General features: G+C 35.4%; 1 protein-coding gene and 1 long non-coding RNA gene across 3 annotated transcripts; one reads left to right on the forward strand and one right to left on the reverse strand.

The window, feature by feature from the left end:
* Nucleotides 1-1,775: 1,775 nt before the first annotated feature.
* On the reverse strand, nt 1,776-4,142 carry LOC132160525 (uncharacterized). The gene is made up of 2 exons (XR_009438028.1): nt 3,856-4,142; nt 1,776-2,132 (listed from the first exon to the last, which is right to left on the reverse strand). It is a non-coding gene; the product is annotated as an uncharacterized LOC132160525 (long non-coding RNA).
* A 249-nt stretch (nt 4,143-4,391) lies between these two features.
* On the forward strand, nt 4,392-16,278 carry LOC132160526 (tetraspanin-1-like). Of its 2 annotated transcripts, none has more exons than XM_059570191.1 (9): nt 4,392-4,544; nt 4,799-4,979; nt 5,596-5,659; nt 10,623-10,829; nt 10,941-11,015; nt 13,972-14,070; nt 14,395-14,541; nt 15,577-15,660; nt 15,965-16,278. In XM_059570191.1, exons 2-9 carry the CDS (start codon nt 4,873-4,875, stop codon nt 16,022-16,024), a joined length of 843 nt encoding a protein of 280 aa, XP_059426174.1. In that variant the 5' UTR covers nt 4,392-4,544; nt 4,799-4,872; the 3' UTR covers nt 16,025-16,278. The 2 variants fall into 2 exon arrangements, with proteins under 2 accessions (XP_059426174.1, XP_059426173.1); XM_059570190.1 differs by having other exon boundaries at nt 4,400-4,544; nt 4,795-4,979.
* Nucleotides 16,279-17,416: the final 1,138 nt, after the last annotated feature.

The raw sequence follows: 17,416 nt of genomic DNA on the forward strand, positions 1-17,416 counted from the left end.
GACGAATAATATCCTATAATAATATTAAGAGCCCTGTCGCTTTGTACAGATCACACAATGTAAAAAATAAATAAATAAAATAAAAATAAAAATATATTAAAAAAAAGCAACTGTGGTTGGCTGACCATTACTAAAAAAATACTGTAGCAAAATGTACAGTAAAAAAAAAAATCTTAATTAAATACGTAATGTTGAGATATCAAATTACTTACCTTTATAATATACTTACAACCACCCTTACAACTTACAACACAAGCGGAAAAGAGAAAGCCACGAAATAAATATTCATCACAAGTAGCTTTTACACAATCTGTATATAAACTAATATAATAACACTAATACACAGAAAGTGCAAAGAAGTCATACACACATATACAAAACACATTCACCATCAAGCTCTAATACACATAGCTGAAAACAAAAGTTATTTTAGTCAAAAACTACCAAATGTGAACTGTCACACAGGGAATTCTGGGAATGTCAATATAAAATTTTACACTGTAAATTATGAGATAATTGTTTTTCACTTTTGAAAACTGTACATTTAACAGTATTTTACTGTAAAATTATATGGAATTTCCTATTACATATATTAAAATTTTTCAGTGTATAGAGTAAGGTAAATTATCGTCATATGATCGTCTAATGTCTAATGAAAAGGTTTTTACCATAAATTTTTACTGTTAAAATTCAAATCATTTTTACAGTGTATATAAATACTCTCTGATGTATATCTGACGATAGCTGCTCGTATCTCAGCTTGTCTAACAGACATTTCTTGCTGGATGAAGGACCATCACCTTTAACTCAACCTTGCCAAGACAGAACTGCTTGTGATTCCAGCAAACCCATCGTTTCATCACAATTTCACCATCCAGTTAGGCACATCAACCTAAACTCCTTCAAAAACAGCCAGAAACCATGGAGTTATGATTGATGATCAGCTGACTTTCTCAGACCACATTGCTAAAACTGTCTTCTATTGTCCTCATTTGTAAGTCGCTTTGGATAAAAGCATTTGCTAAATGACTAAATGTAAATGTAAAAGTGGGGAATGAACTCAAAAGCAATCATTTGGCCATTTATTCATTTATTTTATGATTTTACCAACATTCTCTATTTTTCTCTACACAGAGAAAAATAAAAGAAGCAGTGTTGTGTTATGAACTAATAACATTCAACATTTCAAAACTAACATCAAAGGCAAAGTGAAGCAGTCACACCCCGTTCCTTCCTTTGTACTGTGTAACAGCTTCCAGATGAGTCCACATGAGTGTGTTTAAACTGCTGAATTATGTAACCACAGCTTTACAGGTCTGCCGAACGAATCCCCTGAAGAGTGGAATGATGTGCTATTCCCTAAGTCAAGTGGGTTGGGATCAAAAATGGTATAAAGTCAATGCTAAATAAGATTAATAAAATCTATCTCACCATATAATAACGTATAACAAAATGATATACATTATTAATAGGCTTAAAAGAGAAGAGGCAATGTTTCCCATATCCTTTGTTTTTGACAGAATGAGCATCCAGTCAAACGATACAGTATTTTTCCAACTTCCTATGTATTTCCGCTGAAATCAATTATATATTATATTAGACTTTCAAAAATAAATAAATAAATAAATAAATAAAAACATATGGAGACAGAACTGGCTCAGCATATTTTAAGATTGAGCACTTTTTTCCTTTATTCCTTTTGAACTATAGCCAAACAATTTACAGTCATCCAACGCATTAACCTTTAGCAGGCAACAGTGAGCCATCATTCTTAATGCTTTAAGAAGTCACCTTTAATGTATGGCTGATAAAGCTAAGAAAGGAGAAATTGCTTTGAAGCGGTGACACCACAAAGAGAGAAAGAGAAGGGTTGAAAAGAGCGAGATTAAGGTAGGAGAAGAGAAAAAGATTGCCCAGCATCGGATGTGTGGCTGGCATATTTAACCTGCCCATCTGCATGAAATACGGCCAGGCGGATGTCGCACCGCTTCAGTGCTCCCGAGCCCATACTTAACATTTCTGTAGGTGAAAGGGGAGGCGTCGTTAAGGGGAGCCACACTCCGGGGATGCTCATCTCCAGCTCTCCCTGAAGCCATTTATTGCATGAGAGCCTCCATATCATGATCAATCCCCTGGAAAGAAGCGAGAGTGTCCATGCCACCACAGACGCTTGCAGTTAGACCTTTTATGTCCCCAAATACTTCTCTATTCTCTTGAAAACAAGCTCTATTTGAGACCTTTAGCAGTTGGTTTTGTCCATTTACAGTATCTCTTAGGGAGAAGCGTCTGGAACTCTTTTCCTGAGTTTAAGAATTTTTCTATAGCTTTTGTCATAAAACAGCTCAAAATCAAGCTCCAAGAAGGACATTAAAACACACCATAAACACCATGAAAATATCATTTTCGATATCACTATTCATTTTTGTCAGAAATGTTTCATGAAACAGGCCAACAACTCACTGCATGATATAGCCTATATAATGCACTTATATCCCCCTGAAATTCAAGATTTTAATTGTATGAGGTTTCTGTCTGATATTTATATCATGTGATATAGTTAAGCAAGGAGTGCAAGTGTGGCTCAAGTGGTAGAGCATCGTGTTAGCAGCGCAAGATTGTGGGTTTGATTCCCAGGGAACATATGTTAGGTAAAAACTGAATTTAATGTTGTGTTATATGTTAGAAACAATATTGTCTGTTTTTGTTTAGTTTTGCCATGAGAAATATTTAAGCCAGAGCAGAACAGTGTTGTGTCAATGATTCAATAACCCATTCATAAAGAGAGCCATTTACTTATTAAATCATAAAAAAAGAATAAATAAATAACTCAATAACTCAAGACATTTACTGCCACTCACTGCTACTTTTATTTTCTAATTTAGAGTATAATTTCATTATAATTACTTATTTCCATATTAATTAAAAAAAAAACATCAAAAGGATAGTTCAACCAAAAAAAAAAAAAAATCTGTCAACTTTTACTCTCACTCATGTTGTTTCAAACCTGTATGACTTTCTTTCTTTTGTCGAACATAGAAGATATTTTGAAGAATGTTACCATTGACATCCACTGTTTGAAAATAAACAAACAAACACACAAATACATACATAAAAAAATACTGAGACATTTATGATTTTTCTTTTTAATTATTATTACTTATTTAAGATGTTATTCACTGATAATCTCCAATAATCATTTAAGAAACAAATTCATCAATTTATTATATAATACAAAATAATTTGACACACCATCCGCACCGTCTCATGAACAATGTATAGAACAAAGGAAAAAGACTGTGATGCACAGCAATGCGTCTCTCTCTCTCCCTTCCCATAAACTGTGCTCTCTTCATAGATCTGATTTATAGGCTAGTTGCCTATGGCATGATGGACCAACTTGAATTAATATGCATTTGCTTATGGCTTCCTGTGATAAATTAATACTAGGGGAGACAATAGAGGTCACAGGGGAGTCTCTGTGTTTAGGCACAGTCACTACTGCCTCTGTTCGCTGCTCTGTGCATTTCGTAATCCCTCACTATGATGAAAAGGAAAGTCTCACGCAGGGATTTACAGGCTGTGTTTACAATGTGATTATACTGACTGCTGTCAGGGTGGGTTCTCTTGTGGTCTTAATAAAGTAATAGGAATGCCTGATGTGTTTTTTCCCCTATGACTATTCGCATACGGCTTTAAGGGTATTTGTTTTCTCCAGATGGTAAACTTGACAAAGGATTTGTTTTGGAAGACTGGAACTGCAGTGTTTTCATTGTTAATGATATAATAAATCAGAGTTTTCACTTGCCTTATCTTAGCTTTGTCTAATCAAATAAAATTACCCTGAGATTCTCTTACCGAGCCATTACGGTGCAGCTCTTTTGTCGTGGTCGCATACTTCCTCATTAGAGCAGAGCTGCTTGTTTTGCAGGTTCGCAGGTCGTATCATTGGCCAGCCTATGACGAGGGTCCTGTCCTGGGAGGAGATCCTTAATGACGGAATGCCCCTTTGGATCATCGGAGCAACGGCGAGAAACCAACCATGCATCACCTGAGTTCCTGCCCTGGAGGGAACAGATAATACTTAATCTAGCCAACCTCATTACAGCTGTCCATGTTTTACTGGCTCCACCGATACAGCTAAATTTTCTATCGCTTGCCTTACTTATGATGAGAAAGTGTCCACCTAATATTTTTTTCTCCCCTCTCCCCAAACACAAGAGTATGTGTGGAGGTTATTAACTGCTTTAATTCCTAATGATGCCTTACAGGTGCTCTTCTTGGTGAGATTAAGGACTGGGTGGGTTAATGATGGGATTGGCAAGATTGTCATAACTCACAATAGGACCATTAAAGTGATATTACGGAAAGGACTGCTGCTGATATGTGTTTAACTCTGGCAAGGTGGCACCAGGCGATCTATCATTTTTTTTTTCTTTATTTGATTTTCTTGCCTGCAAGGCCATGTTTTAGGTGTGTGGGGAATGTCAAATAATCCTGGCCATGAAGAACGGAAGGGAAATTGGTAGAAATGTGGATGAGAGAAGGTACGGGAAAGAAGGACAGAGGTAGAGAGAGTGTGCATGGCAAATGTGTGAATAATAAAGAGGAATAATCATTTGATAGGATAATAACAATGATAGGCATAATTGTTGTAATATATGATTTATTATTATTATTCTACTTTATCAAAAATAAAAGACTGTTCCAGCACTCTGGTTTACTAAAGCTGTAGCACCCAAAATGATCTTCAAACACCTATCTCTGTTTTGTTTTTCTCCAGAAAACTGGACAAAGAAAGACATTTCCTTTCACTAAGGGACCATCAATCATCTCCAAGTATCTATGATACCACAGTGGTGAACCAGTGAAGCCATGAAAGCTGAGAGGCTTTGTACTGCAATACTGCCCTCTACTGCCAGGAAGATTTGCTTCAGGACAAAAGAACAAAGGAAACCACACAGAAAAGGACACAAAGGAAAGTAAGGAACATGTACAACACCTGATAGGTAAAGTCATCCTTAAAGACAGCATTGTCCATATTTTCTGTCCTCCTTTCTCATTGATCCACCTTCACTGTGGATACTCTTTAAAAAAAAAAAAAATTTGATTCCATAAAAATCGATTCAACTATGTACTGTATTTTTGAATAGGTATCATAAGAACATTTCTGAATCATTGCCGTTCATAAGCAAGTAAATGGTCCAGAATGTGTGAGGGAGATTTTGTACTATATGCAATTAGTATGAAAACCACAGTTGAAACCACTAGTCATATGACACACAAACCACATTAAAGCCACTCTAACCAGCTATTTTATATCCAAACCACACCCATCTCACCTGTGCACACCTCTTCCCACTTTCTTTCCATCTCTTTCTCTCTCTTTTCCCTCTCTGTCTATTCCTCACTCAACTGTGTTTTCATCTATTACACTTTGGAGCAAACCAGGTGAGCTGCTTTTACAGAAGCAAAAACTAAATTAGATTTGAACGGATTTAAGTGGAAAGGAGTCAGCATGCACTGTGTGTACTGTGTATGCAATGCTAAATAAAATATCAAATGCAGCTCTGATTTATGTTTATTGCTTCATTACAGATTAAAAATGGGCTGCTTCACATTCGTCAAAGTTGTGATGGTTGTGTTCAACTTGCTTATCTGCGTAAGTAAGCTTTTTTCCTCATTAAATGTATACATTTGAGTGCAGGGAGAGGGGTGTTTAGAAGAATAATTGCATTTCTTTATTTATTGACTAAGACTTTTATGTGGGGTGTCAAGAATGTAATAGATTCAGCCTGCATCTGAATGAGCAACAAATAATTTATCCTCTCCTCTTTACAACGAACGCACACAGTACACACATAAATTGAACTAATGCGAACCGATAACATGAAACCATTAGAAAATGCTTCATTGCTTCACGGTGAAGTTTTGATAATCACAGTCAAAGTGTGAATGTGAGTAAGTCAGTCGCACTTGCTCACATGCAATAATTTTCATCTCATTATTGTTCACAGCCACTTTGTTTGTTTGCTAAAGCCTGCAATTGCCTGAAATGATGGGTAAGCTGGGTTGCATTGTGGGACAGGAGATTTTTAAGGCTCTAGACAAAGGAACAAAGGAGCGCGTACATAAAAGTGTACAATATTTCATTCAAAGCATTGCTAGAGCAGTACACTATTAATTTCTATTTGGTGAACGGTTTCTATTTATCAGATCTACAACTGACTTATCAGTCTCAATACTTGTCAAGGTCGGTAGAGGACAAGACTGGCACTACATAGGTTATACCGAATACAAGGTCAAGGTTTTCTGTGAAGATTTCATTAAAAGAAAAAAATGAGATATTTATAACCAAGTGCTTTTTGTGCTTATTGTCAAAATCTCAACATAAACCAATCAGTCTTGTCATTCAGTCTTAAATCTGACATAATGATTCGAGAGCAATGGTTGGTCAACAAAAGATAAGCTAATTAGATTTTTTACGTTCACATCTTCAAGTATTAGAAACTTGCTTTGTTTAACTAAATGTCTGATTATGGAGCATATTTAAACCAAGGACAATAACTATAATGTTAATAGACTAAAGGTCATAATGCACTGCCAAACACTTACCCAGATTTTGCACTGATTTAAAGTCTTTCAAGTCAAGACTGGCTGTTGAAAATCAGAGCCAGTCTAGAGATTTGAGCTGACAGAATTTCGCAGAATATCAGGTAGTGTGTGATGGGCACAGGCTCCAAATTTTTAGCTTCTGGCTATGACTCCATCATTGCTGAGGATATCAAACATGTTTAATATTTTGAGCCTATTTTAGAACACATTTTGACTTCATTTTTCATGCTTCTACTCCTTTCTTGGGTTCAGAACAACCTGAAAGTCTAGTAGTGTGTGATCCTCAATTATTTAGTGTATGATCCCTAGTTTTTTCTCTGTAATAATTTACAAAGTCAGCAAGAGTATGATGCCTAGTGTTCAGATTTTAAAAGTCATGCAGTGTATTCCAGTTTTAATATAAAATCAGAATCACCATACTTTAAAGAGCGTGAGAATATGATGTGACAATATTACTGCTGCAGTGGTATGCTTTAGTGTGGATGCTAAAATAGTTATTGTTATAGTTTTCTTTATAGTTATAGTTCTTGGTGTGAATTGGCCTATATTGTCAAAAAGTGCCAAATGCAGGTGTTCAAGTGAATGTCAGCAACAGTATATGTCTGTTTTTTTTTAGGTATATTTATATTTGCCTATAACGCATCAACGAACCAAGTGCAAATACCTCCCTAAATATTACACAAATAGTTTTCAATGTAACTGGATCGGATTCCTTTTGTAGGGTTAAATATTTGGGTGTCAGCCAAGACTTTGAGCCAAGAAGCTCCAACAAAGCAACAGATCACACTGAGTTGAAAAACTCCCATCTTTCTGAATAGTAAATTGAGGCTGCACATTTATGTGTTCATTATATTTTACACATCTCTGCTTACATTTAGCAAGACAGCGCAACTACATGCTTTTTTTCTTTTCTATTTAGATCCCCCCTGCACAGCAGTCTCCATAATTCCCTGTGTAATACCATGGAAATCCAAATTATTTCCCTCCCCTCTCCATGTCTAATCGGTTTCATTCCACTTCCATACAGTGTTCCTTAGTTTACCCTTACACAAAATCTGATTTCCATGTAATCTCTCTAGAAGCATCTTTCTTTGGCACACCATTTCCAACGTTATGCCATTCATGGTGGCATTTAATCAAAGCATTGTTTGTTTTTAAAAAAAAAATTGAAATAATTATGATAGGAAGGGAGGAACTTTTGAAGAAAAGAAGCTGAAGGTAATATGCCCGTCACATTCTATTTGCTTAGAGACGTGTCCATGATGAAAAGCTGTCGGTTAAACAACTAAAACATTAAGACAATTCCCGAAGCTCCATGAGCGCAAGCGGGAAATGATCAGATTAAAATTATTCTCACGTGGAAAAAATGAATGTTGATTGGAAGGAGTATTGAGCGTTTCATGTTCAGCTGTCAACCAGCTGAGCTGAATGTGAGTCGCCCTGACAGGCATGATTGTGTCTGACAGAACATATCAGGTTTCAGAGATGGTTATGGCACCAACTGTGAATTAACATGCAGACACCAACCCATTCATTAACCCAAACCACCACCAAATGTGTTCTGTGGCTTAGACCTTTTGATATCTGACTGGATGCACCTCATTCTGCTTGGAGACATCGCATGAAATAGGCAGACCCTTTGAATAAACCTCTTCTACATCCCACAGTTAAATAAGCCAACCATGGTGTTGCACTTGGATCTTGATACATCAGAAGACACATAATGACTACAACATTGTGTGTCCATCATAACCCCAGGAAACCCATGCCATGGTTATGTGTCAGACCTATTGTCAGCGAAGAGTCCTGAAAGTGACATAAATGAGCAGCCGAGCACCTAATCCAGCAGGCTTGTGGCCATTAAGGGCACCCTTTAGTTTTCTATTGAGCCATTGCCATTGTTGAATGACCTACCTCTATGGAAGAACACACATAACTCAGGTACACTCTGGCAATAATGGGAAATCCATGCAGGGCCTCTTATCGTACAGCGTAATGGTGAGAATAAAAGGTCATGGGAAAATGCCTAAGATAATGGAGCCAAATACACGTGACTACAACTGATACACGCCTGTGGTCATAATGCTTTTAATATGAACTGGAGCTTACAGCAAAGGAACTTGAGCATGAGACATGATGATGTTTCATGAACTAAAATATGAGTGCTAACTGTGTTTAGAACTATGTCACACAGTATCAGACTACAGTTTGGGAAGTACAAAAGACTACGTATAACTTACAGTAGCTGGTCACATTACTGACCTTGATACAGTTGATATTTAAACATTTCTCCTGATACATGTTCTAAATTAATTTACTAAGAGAATTTTGAAGACTACCGGAATACTGTGATTGACAACAGCAATAATTCACTTACCCAGATCATTTACTAAGTGTCCTTTTGCAGATTCTCTCGCTGGTGAGTGATTCTTGAGACATGGGACAAACATGTCCAGCTATTGTAACTCTTATTAGGTTTAAAAATACAATATATTTTCGGTTGTAAATGTTATGGGGATTAATAATAGAATGTATTTAACACAATTATCCCCTACAATTTAATTTGATCATTATTATGGGAAATCTATGACACTTATTGTCTTCTCACTACATCTAAAACAGTGTGTTCAGACAAGGGTTCAGTCATTCATATGCTGTAAAATGGATACAATCAGGGAATATCAGGGGCATCTGTCACTCTAAAGGACCACCTTGCCACATTCCTCCTCTGCAGAGTACATAAGTGTCAGTTTTAGTATATTTTAAAACCTAATATTAATATTTCCTGTGTCGCAAACATGATATGTCAACACCATCAAATTATTTGAAATATTTAGATAATTTTATTCTCCTGAAGTAGGTTCCATTAGCATCTAGCATCAACAGAAAAAGAATTGCTACTACATGAACTCCATTTGTTTTGTGAAAGAAATGCCAAATTTGTCAACACGGTCAGATTTCACCTCCATAAGGTTTTGTGTTTCAACGATATATCAGAATACTTAACTGTGGCTCTTGAATAAAGCTTTATAAACAATAACATACGTATTTTCTGTTGTGTTTGTTTTAATACAGTTATTGATTAATTCAATGAATTTCATAGTTAAAATGACTACAAATTCAGGTTTTCATCCCAACCATCAGATGTGTCAACTCCGTCAGTTGAATATTTTGATGATATTTCATTATGATATTTTATATTTGTTGTGGAATTGTTGGTCACATGTGAAAGTGTAATCTGTCTGCTAACATGAGAAGTTGTTTTGAAATGTTAAAAACCTCTTGAATGCTGTTAAAGATAAAACTGAAAAGGTTGGGAGGTTGTATCAAAGCATAGCTTAGTAGCTTAGTATATATAAGATTTTTAAAAAAAAATGTGTCTGAGTACAAGGTTTTGTTTTTTTCAATTTTGCACCCTGTTTTGTCCCACTTCTCAAGAATCAGTTCTATTCAAACACATCGGACGCCATCTTTGTGTGTGTTTGTGAGTTGACATTGACACTGAAACATAAAGTTGTAGTCACATCACTGTAGTCACGTGTAGTCACGTAGTCACAATGTACTCACCATTGTTTGTCAAATGTTTGGAGCAAAGCATATTAGGACTGCCTATGCATAGGGCCCGGGATCTTGTGCAGCGCCCCAGCTAATATGCAAAAAAAAAAAAAAGGCCTGTTCAGTTACTGTAAATCATGGCTTTTTGGGGCTTGCTGCTTTATTTTGAGCAGTTATTCCATTGAGTCAGATACCTTTTTGCCATGTTACGACATAGACAGTGGTGTGTAATGGACTGCAGCAGAGAAGAAACAAGAAAATCAATTATTGGGGGGGATATTTGGCCATGTCTGATTATTGGGGAGGAGGACTTGCTCACCTCATTGCTCACTGGTTACAGCTCTGATGACAGGGTGACTGTATATATTTCCTATTTGTATCTAGGCATTAGCATATCACCGTTAAAATACAATGGCGTATTTGTGAAAGTAAAAAGTGGAAAATGTTTTTGACAGCTGGCGGGCATGTGTTTGGCGGCTGCAGGGATATGGGTGACAGTGGACGAAAATTCCTTTATGAAAGTTTTGCCACCCTTTACTGATGATTTCGAGAGTCATGTCAATATAGGAGTCTTCTGCATCACTATTGGAGCAGTTATGACTCTGCTTGGACTGCTGGGGTGCTGTGGAGCTCAAAAAGAGAGTAAATGCCTTCTTATAATGGTAAATCTCATTCATCTAATACCAAATATCAAGTGAAATATGAATAATAATGAGTGTACGCTAAAGTTTTGTTAATATGTTCACTCTCTTTGTCTTTCTCTTTGCTATCAGTTCTTCTCCATCATCCTGCTCATTTGCATTGCCGAGACAGCAGCCGCAATAGTAGCCCTGGTCTATTCCTCATACGTGAGTCTCGCTCTAAACCACTGACCTCTCTGCCAATCCTCCCCATCCCCCCACACACACTCTTTGTCTCTCTTTTCATTTTAGCTGCATGTAAATTCCCATCATACTCTGGCCATCATTAAATTAGGGGGGTTTGAAATGGCTCCAGCACATTCAGCCTCTTAATAACTCCCAGATTGCCTCAGGCGTTATGCCAGCACTTTCACTTTGAGCAATTTATCGCACTACAATATTGACGTTTAGGCATTTTATATGCAAAACAGGCGATTTACATACAGAGCTTCACCCATTTAGTGAAATGTATAATAATTACAACAACTTTCAATGAGTTATGGAGGGTATGTTAAGAGAATAATGCCATTTAATTAAAAACACAAAGGCCTTTTAGGGCAAATTAAAAAATGTAATTCCATTTAACAGACATCAATCTAATTTAATGCATATGAATGGATAATCCTACGTTAGAAAAGTAATATATATATATATATATATATATATATATATATATATATATACACACACACACACACACACAATACCATAAACAAGTAGGAACTAAAATATCCAAAAAATAGTCAAACTGTAAATAAAAAATAAATAAATAAATAAATAAATATATTTATTAAAAATAAAAATAATAATTTCTTATTTTAACAATATTTATTCATTTCTTAATGTTTAATATCCCTAAATAGTTAAGTAAACTGACATTAGCCATGTTAGTTCAAGGTCAGATATTCTTGATTCCACTGTATCACAAGAAGCTCTTTAGAACATTTTGCTGGATAACATGATTATCAGGTTTTACACAATTAACAATACCATGCAAAATACTTAGAAATGATAAGTGTAGTTCCGTTTCACTCATTGTTATGCTATCATGTGCAATAAAAAAAAAGTATAAAGCGGAAATAGAAGCTTATTCTTTTGATCCACACTGCTGTCTATTTGTGGTGTTTGGTAATTGTTGTTCTACTCCATTGAGAATTAAAATGTTCTTCTAGGTATTTATGCAAGCGTAGAATCAGTTTGTTCATGAAGCATCATTTATATAGCTACAGTATCTGGATGAAACGCAGTACTTCATCAACAAGCCAGAGCGGTTAATGCTACCAAGGAGTCACCAGAAAGGAAAAGTGCAGGACATTCTTGTGAATTATAGATAGACTAAATTGTTCAGAGGAACATTAAGCATGCAAATACCCATTTAATGTGCTGTTTGTCACCATCACAGTTTTATCCATTCATTTATTTATTATCCTGAAAGAAGAAATTGGTGTTTTTAATAATTCATGTGCAAGTCTATGAGCAGCTGCCCTGTTGTAGTTTTGATAAGAAATAGGCTTCACAAAGTCATAACAATCATGAATTTGAATATCATTACATGTTTACATTAATATGTAAAATTGTTACAGAATAAGCCAAATCGTTCTGGAGATTGTGTTTTTAATGTTCAATTGGTCACAGCTGTTTACAGTGTGATCCAAAATGTAATCGCTCCCATTTCAAGAACATTTCGATTCCATTGTGTTGATGTGATGTCGTTTGGCAATAACATTTTCACTCTTTAAATTAAAGATAGTTATTATGATAAGTAAAAGCACATAGAATTGACATTCTTGTGTTGTATTAAATTCAGCTGATGTTTGTAAATGGCTTTCTATGTCGTACACACTGGTCTCAGATCAGCAATTAGCAATCGCTCCCTTGCCTTACAGTGCTTTGTCCTGTCTAGATTGTGAGGGAATTCCTCCAGACATTGATGGATTAGCTTGCGTGTAATAACTACTGATCTGTGTAGCTTCCACTGCTTCATAGGTGGGAGGGGGAGCACTTTTAATTGCGTTTTGTCTGCACATCCCCACAGGCATGCTGTGCTGAAGACCACTCTTGCTGACCCCACCTTTCCCAGCAAACACACACACACACACACACACACACACGTGACACTTAGCAAAAGTCCTTGTGTGCCTAAAAGTCATCTGGGTTTATTAATCAAATTTCAAATAATAAGGAAGAAAGTAAGAAAAGAGAGAGAAAGATATGGAAAATGCAAGCATGCAACACAAAGGAGATTTTAATTTACAAAGCATATGCGGCCATAGTGTGTTCACATAAACTATTTTTCCATATGTTATGCAATTAGTTCTAAATGCACTAAATAATAGGCATACTTTATTGGTAATTTTGTGGCAGTGTTCATCAGTGTGCATCGAAGTGCACAGGACATGCAAACTAAATTTTGTGCAAATGTGTCCAGTAATTTCGCACACCTGTGTGGCAATTGTGTGGTAATTAAATAAAAGGTAACACTTTAAAATTCGGTCCCATTAGTTAACAAGTGCTTAATGCTTTAACATGCATTAAATGACATTGAGCGATACATTTATACAGTATTTATTCATCTTTGTTCATGTAGTTTATAAAAATACAACATTGTTAGTAAATGCTAGCTTAAGTCTATTAAATAATAAATACAACTTTTGATTTTAATGATGCATAAGTACATCAACAAAGATGAATAAATTCTTTAGAATCATTGTTCATTTAGTTACTTGTGCTAACAAATAGAACCTTAGTGTAAAGTGTTAACAAAAAATAAAATAAAATAATGTGAAAGCAACTTTGATAGCCATAATATTCATACACTTAGAATATATTTTTAAAATTAAATGACAAATTAATTAAAACATTTGACAATTTGTATCAATAAATGAGGAAATAACCTTATGTGATTATGACTAGTAAGAACTGAATTGCAGAGAAATGACTTTACTGCCTAGCCTTTGTTTCATTTAGCCATGATAAATGTCATTGCTAGCGGCCTTGTGGAGACACAATGGTGAAAGCAGTTTGCTTTAAAAAGTGTATGTTTGTGGAAGATTTTTATCTGCTGGTTTCCATTCCCTTCTGAAATTCATGTGTCCTTGTTTATCTTTCTCTGTGATTTTGAAAGACTGAGATCATTCTAAAAACGTGGGCCACACCTGGACTGAAGGAGAAGTTTGGGAAAGATAAAATCGTCACAGACTTGTGGAACTCAACCATGACAACAGTAAGCCACGGCCAACTGAATACACGCATACATGAGTATTGATCTGTGCTTCAGGCTTTTCAGTACAGGTCAAACTAAATTAATCCATCATGCCAAATTTCCTGGCCAAAAGTGCTTTTAAAACCAGTATAGGGTGGTTGACAGTAAATTAACTTACTAAACAGACTGCCAAGAGTTTGACAGGCTAATGAAAACCCTTCAAGAGCTCTACAGATCAATACTCATATCATGGGAACATATGTAGATATGTTAGCTATACAAAAAAGCAATATTTGTTAAAATACTATATGCAACTGACTGTTCTTGCTTTTCATTGGGTAATAGTTGCAATGCTGTGGCTTCAGTAACTACACAGACTTCTCTGAATCCTACTACTATATGCAGAATGAGGCCCGTTACCCCCCTACCTGTTGCGCAGGTCTTGAGCTCTTCCCCTGTGACGACGACAATGCAGGTTTCAGTAATGTGGTGGTGAGAAACATACAGAATATTCACCGTTCTATCAAATAATTCCACTGCAAAAGCTAGCAAAAGTTTGGACATGTTTAAAGTTTAAAGTAAATTAATTATTACCTACAATTTACTACTGAATGGTTATGGGTCTTCCCATCTCTTGGGATCAAAATGATCTCTAGTTTCCAGTATGAAGTCGCCAACTCATATTTATGATAATTCTGATAGTAGCACAACCTCTGGGCAAAATTATTTTGGAGGCAATCACATGAGCCATAAATGGCATATGACTGATGCTGCATTCAAATGCACCTGGGAATATCGTGCCTCCAAGTCCTGCATTCAAGTCAGAGAAATAAAACAGAAGTAAAAATGATTAAAAATTCGAAATGATGAAAGGGACTGTAATATGTACATTGTAAATTCAATTTAAAATGAAGAATTTAGCAATATTGGCAAACTTGGTTATGACATTTACATTTATCTTTAGGGGTGGGGTTAGGGGTGGACCTTCATGCTTACTTTTTCACATTATACTAATTCATATAAAATTGTAAGTTTGGTCTTTCTACATTGTTTCAAACTGGCTAGAATTCTTGTTTCGTGCTCGTAAATGTGACTAGATTCTGTGCTTGAAAATTGCAATTACAATATTTCAGACACCACTTTAGGGGCACATAAGTGCTGATTATGAAAAACATGTACTAGAATACTACTCTTTCCAGTACTGTTATGGTAAAATATATGGTAGATATAGTAAGATTAGTCTGCTAGTATGAGGTCCAAATTAGACCGAAACATGAAAATTATGTCTTGACAGCTCCGACTGACTGAAGGCAACATAACCAAATACGATTATAATCCACTTACCATGTTTTTTCAGCCTTACTAGGCGAATGATACGTCACCTAATTAATATTTATGAGCCATGCTGATAAGATATAAATGTGACCCCCCCCACCACTTTTCAGATCACTCCTACACCCTTGTGTATTACAGAGATGTGGTTATATAATTTGGGCCCTTTTATCTGATATTGGTTTCTCTTCCCAGGGCTGTTATAAACAAATTGTTAAGATCATCCAGAGGAACGTCAACATTGTGGGAGGAATAGCTGCTGGAGTCACTGCCATTGAGGTAAACACAACCCATCCATCATGCTGCTCCAATAACAAATGTATTAGAAGTGTACTGGGTTCATGCAGACAGTTGAGCAACTATCAGGATTTGACTGTAGCCTTTTATCATGATGTGTTAAGGCTAGTTTGGTATATAGAACAATTGACCACTTTGCATGTCCAGCACAAGCTTTAGCAATGGTTGTCATTATCTTCATTGCTTCCAAATGCATTTATATGTACTTCTGCCTATTAGTCATTTCAATCATATGACACAAATTATTTGCCACCACCTTTAAATGACAATGTGTTTTGTTTCCTAGGTGGCAGCGATGGGGGTGTCTTTGTACCTCTATTGCTACCTGGACAAAAAAGCCACCTGAAAGTCGAATCTTAGATTATTATTATGTATTTGCATCTTTTCTTTATGTTACAGGATTAGTTATTTTAACTGTAGATAGTACTATAGATATTATTTATTGTAGGATTACAGTTGTATCACGTTAACAAGGTGAAGTGGATGATTAAATAGTTGGTTATTTGATTTTGAAATTGGAAGTTACGTAAACATAATCATTTTCTTCTGCGGTTGTAATGTAATGCAATTCATGAAATAAAATGTTTCTGTATCCCCTTCTACATGAGAAAGTAATTTTATTACCAGAGATCAAGTTAATTTGCATAGAGAAGCAATAATTGTTTTGCACTGAAACACTTCATGTCACACAAGCTGTTCTTATACATGAAAAATTCGTTTAGGCAGAGATAGGAAAGTGTTTGTGGAGAATGTGTTATAAATTATGCATTTGCAACTATCTCTTACCCACTGAAAATATATCCGAGTAGGAGACTGACTGAGGATGATCATTTGTTCTGTTGGTACAGTTGATACTAAATAAAATGCAACATGAAATCATGAGTCAGACCAGTTCCTCTAAAAATCCTTTGTAATCATATAAGGCAAAGTATGACCTTCTACCCCACTGACAGTAGTACAGTTCATAATGAATAATAATGATAAACGATTTAAAGACTATTACACAGAAATCAGAATCGAGTTTTTGACTTTCACTCGAAGATTCAAACACTACATCACATTCTAAAAAAGTCTGCATGATTATGCAATTACCCCTACAACATTGGCACACACAGGAGAATCATTTACACAAGGGATCAGCCACACTAAATTTGCATTGATTTCAATAGTCACACCATATCCTTTGTGGCTGCTTCAATTTTCCACATAATTTGCCTGCTGTGCTGTCTGCTTATCGAATATGAAATAATAATAATAACAATAATAAAAAACATTTTATATTATTCTAATGAAAAATATATAATCTCCAAAAATGCATAAATAGAATTCTAAGTAGAACCATCCAACTTTTAAAAAGTGAACACACCAAGTGTGTGTATATATAAGTCATTTATGAATTAATTTATTTAGAAATCTATTGGAATGATATTTAATAATTGTATGTTTAATTGTAATGTTTCCTTAAAATGGCTTTAAAGCAATGGTTCAACTTTTAAGGCCCCATATAAGCTTAAGTTTTTACAATTAATTTCTAAAGATGAAAGCTTTATATAAAGCTACATGAAAGCCATTTTAAGGAAACATTACAATTAAGCATACAATTATTTAATATCATTCCAATAGATTTCTGAATAAATTAATTCATAAATGACTGTACTGTGCAGCCTACTGAAAACAAAACTGTCTGATTGCAAATACATATTTTAAAAAACAACAACCATGGAAACAAAAAAACAGA

This window comes from Carassius carassius, chromosome 17 (assembly GCF_963082965.1).
Source record: "Carassius carassius chromosome 17, fCarCar2.1, whole genome shotgun sequence".
Classification (NCBI taxonomy): domain Eukaryota; kingdom Metazoa; phylum Chordata; class Actinopteri; order Cypriniformes; family Cyprinidae; genus Carassius; species Carassius carassius.

Excerpts from the sequence above, each read along its gene's own strand:
- LOC132160526 (XM_059570191.1), top strand. The coding sequence starts at position 4,873 with ATGAAAGCTGAGAGGCTTTGTACTGCAATACTGCCCTCTACTGCCAGG. Across the intron at positions 11,016-13,971 it reads CCCTGGTCTATTCCTCATAC|ACTGAGATCATTCTAAAAAC; the intron begins GTGAGTCTCGCT and ends TGATTTTGAAAG. Across the intron at positions 14,542-15,576 it reads CAGGTTTCAGTAATGTGGTG|GGCTGTTATAAACAAATTGT; the intron begins GTGAGAAACATA and ends TTCTCTTCCCAG.